Below are 9,931 nucleotides of genomic sequence, written 5' to 3' on the forward strand. Positions count from 1 at the left end.
GAGAACCTACGGCAGCAGCAGAGACAACGTCGCTATTACCAACGACATCAACCCCGAAGATACAGATGACAGAGATACAGCCCACCATTTTGGATCCTGCATCCTTGCCATCATACAACACTGCGACTAAATCATCTAGGATATCGACCTTAATACCATGACAGAATAATAGGTATAATTGGCCGGCTAGTCTGTTGTCTTTGCCAATTTGAGTGTTATGTTATCTGGCACGTCTGTCTAGCCAGATAAAAAGGGGAGAAAATGTAGTGGGTCTTACTTGAGATACTTGTAAAATAAGCAGAATGACATTTTCGTGATCCTAAACGAGTGGACAGATTTTTATGAAATTAGTAGCATTTTAAAGCATTTATTTTTCTCTTTCGATTTTACTTTTATTTGAATTTTTAAGCCTACAAATGACGGATCTCGAGTTTTAATTATGAAACATTTGTACTTTTTATATTCTGTTAAAATCGTATGATATCATCATGTGAGCCCATATTTTTCCAAGAAATCAATATACATATTTTGCTGCGCATAAATATGTATATCTGACCTTTTTATAATCTACGCGTGTAGGTTTTAGGCGATATTTAACTTATGTACTTTTATAGAGAAAGGCTCCAGTTATCCAGGGATTTGGCATCCTCAATGCATCATGGAGATTTCCCCGGCACAACTGAACGTGACTAAACGGGAAACTCAACATACACTCCGGCCTGCTGATATATCCTGTGCAGACCTACGTGTATCCCTAGCCATCCCTGTATGATCAGAAACGCCCTCCAATACTCTCTGTAATTTTCCTATATGTATAATGTTATAATATGTATTCATTAATTTGTGTAAACTATACTTGTCTATTAAAAATACATCAGTTCCGCACAAACAGTTGTTAGTAGAGTATCAACTCCAATTTTTATGCAGCTATTTCTAGCTGCCATTAATTATCCAGAAACTTACAAATCCCCTGTGGGTACTTGCGTATAGTTTTGTTCTTTAACTTATCGGAGACGTACAACCGAAGGGAACGAGTCGCTTCGCTCTTGAATCGTTTCAGCCACAACGTTACCAACTCAACGTGTAGTGCCGCCACACCGCTCGAGGCGGACTATATTGGTTTTTAAAAAGATAGTAAGAACGTCCTATCCGGTACAACATGGATGCATATTTTTCAGATAAAGGTTGTACCATTAAATTAATTAAATGAATTAAATTTCATAGCGACGAACATTTATGAAAAGAAAATCAGTTTAAAAATCACGAAACCTTTACACAAATACGGATTGTAACAGATTTATATCAAGTTTATACATTTTACGCTCAGCTACTAACACAGTTGCTGTCTTCATTTTTTGTTCTATTTTTCCCTTGCATCTCTTCCCTAGCCTCTAGGGGTGCTTAGCATAACAGGTTGGGTAGCATAGCTGTGCACGTCATTTTTGGATGTAGGGTAGTATTAAACTATTTTCTCGTATTCATTCGAATCCGGTTGATATGAACCAGTTCTCATCCATACGAAAAAACTATGTCTATCATCATATTATATCCAGCTTTCGTCGAATATAAAAATTTACAATCATAAGATCAATTTCATTTTTTTATATCTGCGGAAAGCTGTTTATAATACGATGCGATAAATAACTATTCCTACCTATATTGGAGATTTTAACCCACCGTTCTCTTCCTTCAAATATCGCTCCGATAGGAGTGGGGGGGGGGGGGGGGGAGATATTTTCTCTAGGCTTTCAATTGGGTCACAATGTCAAAGACCATAACAAAAAATTAAAAACTAATATATCTTTTAATTAACGTTTTTATGATAATTTAAATAACACTTCAGATTGAGACACACATCTTATTACTTCTTAGTAGTTTATAACAAGGCTGACAACATACGTTAGAAGCGAAGCACAAAAAGATCACAGATTTATGAGTTCAGTATTCATAAATGAGAATGAAAATAAGAAAGCTAGATATGAAAATTTTTTTTGTAAGACCAACGGATAATGTTAATTATATAATGGATACTCATTATTATATTAAATCTTGAAAAAAGTTCCAACTGTCTATCATAAATAGGAGCTAAGAAAATCACGTTTCACCAAAATGTTTCAGTCAGACAGACGAACCTACAGACATACAGACGGAAACTTCGACTTTTAGGAGTAGCTTCGCCACTACTAACTACCATACTAAAATAAAGATAACAAATCAACATTAGAATATTTTTATTGAAATCAAAAAGTAGGTTAATTTTAAAATAGCATATCAAAAATCCAAATAGCATAATAAATATTTTCTTATCTGTACAATAAACATGATAAATATAATATTGAAAATCAGTTTGACAAATCAAGTAACAGTTATTTCTCGCATCGTATTATAGGCAGCTTTCTGCGGGTGTAAAATGTACAATTACAAGATTAAAACCAGTTTTGTTAGCCCTGGGGTAACGAAGACACGAGAACACAAAACTGGTTTTTATATTATGATTGTACATTTTTATATTCGTAGCAATACAGGAATTACAATTAAATCATAATTAGAAGAATCAAAAAAGCCTTTATCATTATTTTTTTCATGGAAAAAAACACACATAAAAGACATACAAAATTAAATTTTTTTAAGGGGATGGAGGGGAGGGGGAGAGCTAAATATCCTTTGGGAAGAAGGGGGTGAGGGAAGGTGCTAAATGTTTAATTTCCTATCCGCAGAAAATTAATAAGAATGCTTATATTACTTTAATTTTGTCCATTCAAGTGAAGTTGGGTCGAATTTATATTCTGTGACTATTCGCCACTCTTTATCCTGACCTACTACCAATATCCTCTCCTGGTAATGAATGTCTCCATCAGCAAATTTCTTCAGACGCCATGATTTATTCTCTTCTCCACTTACACCACTTTTAGCAAAAACTCTTGTTCCGTAATACACATTTCTATCAGTGAATTTTGATCTAAAGACACCATCTTTTAAAAGAAGGGTCTTGTGATCACCACATTGGATGTGCTCAGAGTCATCACTAGTATTATGCACCAGTAAAAAGCCTGATATAGTGTGCTCAATCAAATCCATTATTAAAAGCAAAGCTTTACTATAATAAGGGTCGGCCCGTCCGTAACGGTTAGTTTTCGTTAAATCAGACATGTTAGAGTTGTCCTATGGATTTTAAACTTTGCATGATGATTCCAATAACAGTTGGGTATGAATTAATAAGCGTAGCAACACTATAATCATTACACAAAAAAGTCTGTACGTCCATTTAAAACATGATAATTGTATAATTTTGTATAATTTAGACAACAATTTTTGATATGAGTATCCTATTCATCTGTTTTTTGGAAAAATTATTCTTAGGACAACAAGGTAACTCACTATGTGCCCAGAATTCCAATATAAAACAAAAACTCCTAATTATGTTAATTTTGCTTCAAATTGGGTAAAATCTTTTGGGTTGGGTTACTAATTATCCCAAATTTTGGTATCTTTCAAAAAATCGGCAGCGGGATCGCCGCTCCCGCCGTTAACCGCCATTTTCCGACGCCAAAAAAACAACATTATCTCAAATGATTCAAAATTGACCAATTCGGCGAGAAATGCAAAAAATAAATTTCGGCGGCGGCGGCTAAAAACGGCGGGAGCTGCGAACCCGACGCCGTATTTTTCAAAGATAACAAAAATTGGGGTGATTAGTGACACCATAAAACGAATTGGGTCCAATATCTTAAAAGCACAGGAGAAGCACTGAATTTAAGATAAACCTTGATAAATTAGAATTTAAAAATAAAGTCCCCTCCCCCCCCACAGGGTTAGTTATAAGGGGAAAAATTTTTGAAAAAAATAACATGGTCTCAAATGATTCCAAATTGCCTAATTCAGCGAGAAATGCAATAAAAAAAAAATTTGGTGCTGGCGGAAAACGGCCGTAAACGGCGGTTCCGCCGCAGTTTTTTTTAAGATATCAAAACTTGGGGTGACTGGTGACACAACCCAAAAGATTTTACCCAATTATCTCTAAAACTAAGGGAGTTGCGCCCAAAATAAAATTGCTGGTATGTCGTGTTTCAAGTCACCACATTCCCCCCCCCCCTTAAATAAATTATCAATGAAATACTTATATATCAATTGATTTGTTTAAGGGAGGGAGGGAACATTGGGATGTTTATTACACTAGTCCCCAAAGCTTTAAAATGACTTTTTATTATCCATTGGTTTAGCAACTTTAGGGGCTTTTACTGAATTTAAATTGTTTTTTTTCTTCAAATGTTGAGTGTCCAAATGTTTAAACCACTAATTGTAATCTACAGAAGGAGTAATTTTGTGTATCGTCGTTGGATAAGTTCATTAATTTATTGGTTATTAACTTATCCCTTTAGATCCCTGGATTTGTTGACATTAATAACTATAAACAAGAAAACATGTTAATAACATTTTTTAAATTTTTTTTCTATTTTCCTATATTTTACTGTACTTTTTCATTAAAAAATTTACCTGTTATTGCTGCGCTACTTATAGACAAAACAATCCATTAAAAATAAGAGCAAATACATCTCAAATCACCCCAAAAGCACTAAAAACTTTAATCAAAAAGTTTGTTAAAGTTTGTTTGTTTATTAAGTTGAGTGTCATAACTTTTCAACCAATAATTGTAATCTACAGAAGGATAAGTTTGTGTATCATTATTGGTAATGTACATTAATTTATCTGCCATTCTCTTATCCCTTTAAATCCCTAGGCCTTCATACATTTATTAACAAATTTGCTCAAATCTTTTATTTTCTTTACAAGTTTGCTTAACTCTTTTAATTCTTTAGGGCGTGCATATAGGATGGAATAGGTTTTAGTTTTATTAAATTGAAACATTTAAGATATTATTCATTTGATTTTAAAAGAATGGTAATTGATTAGAAGCAACAGGTTCGATTACATTGCTTAAATAAATTTTCCTAGGCAGGAGCATGGGGGGCCTCCCCCCACACTCCGGGGGAGGGGGGGGGCGAGGATATCCCTTAAAGACTTTAAGCAATAAGAATAAGGGATTGTATCAAAAAATTGCATCGAGAACTATAAATATCACGATAAAATGAATTGTAAAAAAAGTTATTTTAATTTGTCTTTTTTTTTGTGTTAAAATTGCTACAAAATGGGTCCGACCGCTCCTACAAAAATGCGAGAAAAAAAATTTCAGCTAACGATGCCGCCATTGAAACCAACGGGATTCATTTACTGAGTGCCTTGGTTAAACATGTGTAAAGGTCTGGTATGCGGCATCGTTAGCTGAAAAAAGATCAAACTATTTGAAGTTGAGAGTATCATTACAAAATATTATAATTCCTGATTCTTTAAGGGGGAATGCTATGACATAAATTTTTTCATAAGTTTTATAAGTAAACGTAAAAAAAATAATTTTAAATCGTATAGTATATTCAATAAGCTTTCAAAAAAGGTATAACAAATTACTGTAGCTCAATTTTTGGTAGTTTGACTATAATTTAAAGTTTGCATTTAAAATGTAATTTTAATAGTCAGGCTTATATTACAAAATCCTAAATATCTAGGTAGGCTACTTCTCGAAGCTGTAAAATTATAAATTATTGATATTTTCACCTTTAGCTTTGGGAATCCTTCTCAAACATGACAAAGATTAACATAATACTTTAAAATTGGTCAATATTCAAAAATGCATTTTGCAACAAATTTATGTACAATTTTGTTTAGACTTTGAAATTAATGTTTTACTTATTTTGTTCTGACACTATGTTTTTAATATACAAGAGTTATTGTTTGTTTCTCCTTCCTTTTGATTTTAGAGCTTTGCTTTTTTAGATGTTGTCATCCTTGTTTTAATATAAAACATCGTATTTTTTACTTTATATAAAAAAACATAAAATATCTATATCTATGCAACTAATGCAAATTTAGATGTTGAGTCTTATCAAGATATTCTAACCCAGCTACTTTAATATTGGTAATTAATACAATTTGTTGCTTATTGAAGCTTTGTGTAATTGATTCATGATTGCACACCTGAAATAGTTCCATACACATCCAATTCTCCATCACTAAAAAGAGACTTCTCACCATACTGCAATCTTTTAAATGTAGCTCCACGCTTTTTCAAGTTGCTCTTCGTCTTCTCTATATCCTCGAAATCAGGACAGTATCCTAATATAAAATAATATTTTCATATACATAATTACACATTATTTTTTTTCTTTTCTCTATGATACTAATAGCGGGTGCAAGGGGGAGAAAAAAGCAAAAAATAGCCTAAATCTACATAATGGTATTCAAACTAAAAATAAGATAACACAAAAACATCCCAGGAACTAAGTGAAGCTTCCCTTAAATGGAGGACTTATTTGGTTCAGTAGTTAGATCCTAGAGAACCAACAAACTAAAAGTGTATAAAGGAGAGTAGCATTGCTTTGATTTTCTTGCTTTTTAAAATGGAGGACCTAATTGGTTCAGTAGTTAGATCCTAAAGAACAAACAAACTAAAAGTGTATAAAGGAGAGTAGCATTGCTTTGCTTTTCTTTCTTTTTAAAATGGAGGACCTAATTGGTTCATTAGTTAGATCCTAAAGAACAAACAAACTAAAAGTGTATAAAGGAGAGTAGCATTGCTTTGATTTTCTTTCTTTTTAAAATGGAGGACCTAATTGGTTCATTAATTAGATCCTAAAGAACAAACAAACTAAAAGTGTATAAAGGAGAGTAGCATTGCTTTGATTTTCTTGCTTTTTAGAGGGAGGAACTGATTGGTTCAGTAGTTAGATCCTAGAGAACCAACAAACTAAAAGTGTACAAAGGAGAGCAGCATTGCTTTGATTTTCTTGCTTTTTAAAATGGAGGACCTAATTGGTTCAGTAGTTAGATCCTAAAGAACAAACAAACTTAAAGTGTACAAAGGAGAGTAGCATTGCTTTGATTTTCTTGCTTTTTAGATGGAGGAACTAATTGGTTCAGTAGTTAGATCCTAAAGAACAAAATAACTAAAAGTGTATAAAGGAGATTAGCATTGATTTGCTTTTCTTGCATTTTAAAATGGAGGACCTTATTGGTTCAATAGTTAGATCCTACAGGTCATGCATCATCTTAAGATATCTTCTGCTTTGTGTAATTTTAATTTGAAATAATTATTAAAAAGATAGAAAAAAAGGTAATCATTAGCACTTAGTATCATCGAAGACCCTGGTTAAAAAAATAACCTCTATATGAAATAGTGTGACTATTTAGAAAAATTTCTTTAAATTATAATTTCTTACTCAGGTTTAGATTCCATTCAGGTTTGGCAGTCAGACATGCAGAGTAAAATCCTAAAGAAAACATATAAATTGGAATTATCAGGTAAATCTAACAAACTATTTGGCCTTTTCTCTCAAATGTCTTTATAAGAACAGACCCATCACCCACTCCTTACTAGGAAATAAATGAAAAATAAGAGTCCCCCCGCTGGTATTAGGCTAGGAAGAAATATACACTTTTTTATTACAAAAATAGGAGGTATAATAAACTCAGTATATTTTATCTTAGAAATGAAATTTAAGATTTGCATTACAATAAAAGTGTGTATTTAAATGTAATCTTACCTCTCAGAACATGATTAACATCATCAGTGATGCTTTGTAATGCCAATTCTCCTTTCTCAAATTCACTCATAAACATTTCCTCTGGTTTCAGACTTGGGTTGAGTTCCAGTACCTTTGTGGGCACATTAGAGTAAAAAACTTGCTTGATCATTGTGTACAGGTTTCTAGTGTCAATAATGTACCTATAAAAATATCTATTAGTAAATAAAATTCACTCAAATGATAGTGATTGGGGTAGAATATTATTGTTATTTAGCCAAGCTTCAGCTTATATCAATCAAGAACAAATTGATAATTTTAAATCAATGTACATAAAATGAAAAAAAAGGATGCTAACCTAAAAGCCTTATGCAAAGGATCAAGTGATTCTGCACATCTGGTTTTGTAGATCTTCATAAGAAACTCCCTCACATTTTCAGTTTGAAAATCAACCAGCACTTCGTCAAAGCTAGAAATATTCTTTTCAAAATAGAAAGCCCATAATTCATGATTAGATCCATAGGATATCATCTGATGATACATTCCTTGGACCCTTTTAAAGCCTTGGATGTGCTTCAGCTCAGTAACTATTTGTAGGATCTCATCAACTACAACCTGCAATAAAATAATTATTTGTGTTATTAGTGTCATTGACAGTTGCTAGGATTAATTTGTTGAGCTGTCCTTGTAATGTCAATATCTCTCTCTCTTAAAGGGGGAGGTAGCTTTTGCAGAAATCCATAAAGGTGTGAGTGTTAAGATTTTAAACCGATACTGGTGGATTAGCAGCGGTTCTCATCAATATGAAAAAACTATGTCTAGCATCGAATTATATCTTTTCTACAAATATTAAAAAGTACAATCATAAGATTAAAACACATTTTTTAGCCTGTGTCTTTGGTATCTTTGGACTAAAAAAATGTTTTTAATCTTGTAATTGTATATCTTATATATGCGGAAAACTATACCTTTACTTCTCCAATATCTTGCTTCAATTCCTCAAAGCCTTCAGTAAACTGGTCCATAATTTCCTCCTTACTGGCAGATGTTATCAGTTCCAAGTAATCTAATTGTTCTGGTGTCATCTCCCCCACATATTCAACATCACTCAAAGCTGCCTCTGCCTCCTTCACTCTCTAAACAATATTAATAATATTACTTTAAAATTGGACTAAAAACACCAAAGATATTTATGGATATGTTAACAAGAAGTTTTAGCTATATATCTTAAATAGGAGCAGAGAAAATCACCAAACCCCCATAGCAATAGGGACTGACTGGCGGACAGACATAGTAAATTATAGAGTAGGTCCGCTACTAGAAAGAATAGGATTAATAAAAGGGTTAGAAATATTGTAAATACATTTTATAATACATTAATTTTTATTTAACATTAAAAGTTATTTTTCTCAAGGGCCTGTCAAGAAAAACCATTGTACTGTAAATTATTTTAAAGAAAACATGTTTTGATAAAAATTACCTTTTCATGCCATTTCATGAGGGTACACCTCAAAGCTGTACTTGCAAAGTTTATTACTTTAACAGATTCCAAGCCAGGTATCCAATCTAGGGCACCAAGTAAGTTTTCTGTATATTGTAGGGTTCTGGCCATATGGGGCCTTTTCTTGGCAATCCATAGCCTGGTTTCCTTGGCAGTCTTGCTCAATACCGCCATTTTTACCAATCTAAAAGTAGTGTAATTATAAATTGATGCTAAGTGCGCAGCTGATAGCAAATTTAACAGTTCTTAGCAGGCTCAGCCAAAGCCACCATGAGCTGCACGGCTTACAAAATTAATAAAATTATATTTCTGCCTCACTCGTCTATTATCAGCCACAGCCGCCGCAGAGAACACTTTGTGTTACATTACTATTACTATTATGGATCAAGCTGTTTATAAGATATTAACGCACATACATACAGATAGACATCCTGTTTTTTGTAGCGAAGCTACTCTATAATTCACAATGTCCGTCCGTCCGTCTGTCCGTCCGTAATTAATGAATTGGGGGAAACGTGATTTTCTCGGCTCATATAAAAGATAGAGAGCTGAAATTTTTTGACAACATTCCCATTATTAAGGAGCACAATTAACTCTTAAACATCAATAGCGGTCGGACTGCTTTTTAGCAGGTTTTAGGCTGTTGTTGTATTTTCCAAATTTTACCCATATCTTTGGTGTTTATGGTCCGATTTTCAAAATTTTTTCAGTTAAAGATATCAAAATTAAATTTCCCGTCATTTTAAAAAAAAACGATGACGGTCAGACTGCCTTTTTGCAGGTTTTTGGCTATTTTTATATTTCTCAAATTCCCCCCATATCTTTGGTGTTTATGGCCCGATTTTCAAAATTTTTG

At 32.9% G+C, this 9,931-nt stretch overlaps 1 protein-coding gene across 1 annotated transcript; it reads right to left on the minus strand.

Moving 5' to 3' along the window:
• Positions 1-2,214: 2,214 nt before the first annotated feature.
• LOC145323820 (uncharacterized) lies at positions 2,215-9,529 on the minus strand. Its single transcript, XM_080166380.1, has 7 exons — positions 9,055-9,529; positions 8,543-8,710; positions 7,933-8,189; positions 7,596-7,777; positions 7,272-7,322; positions 6,031-6,168; positions 2,215-3,050 (listed from the first exon to the last, which is right to left on the minus strand). The coding sequence occupies exons 1-7, from the start codon at positions 9,247-9,249 to the stop codon at positions 2,740-2,742; spliced, it is 1,302 nt and encodes a 433-aa protein (XP_080022506.1). The 5' UTR covers positions 9,250-9,529; the 3' UTR covers positions 2,215-2,739.
• Between the last annotated feature and the right edge of the window lie 402 nt (positions 9,530-9,931).

The sequence above is a fragment of the Acartia tonsa genome, chromosome 7 (genome assembly GCF_053477335.1).
Source record: "Acartia tonsa isolate MP-2025a chromosome 7, ASM5347733v1, whole genome shotgun sequence".
In the NCBI taxonomy this organism is placed as follows: Eukaryota; Metazoa; Arthropoda; class Copepoda; order Calanoida; family Acartiidae; genus Acartia; species Acartia tonsa.

Bases quoted from the DNA above. Each gene is read 5' to 3' on its own strand.
- LOC145323820 (XM_080166380.1), bottom strand. From the start codon at position 9,249: ATGGCGGTATTGAGCAAGACTGCCAAGGAAACCAGGCTATGGATTGCC. The intron at 7,778-7,932 runs GTTAGCATCCTT...ATATTTTTATAG, and splicing joins CCTTTGCATAAGGCTTTTAG to GTACATTATTGACACTAGAA. The intron at 3,051-6,030 runs GTGTGCAATCAT...ACACTATATCAG, and splicing joins TGTGTATGGAACTATTTCAG to GCTTTTTACTGGTGCATAAT.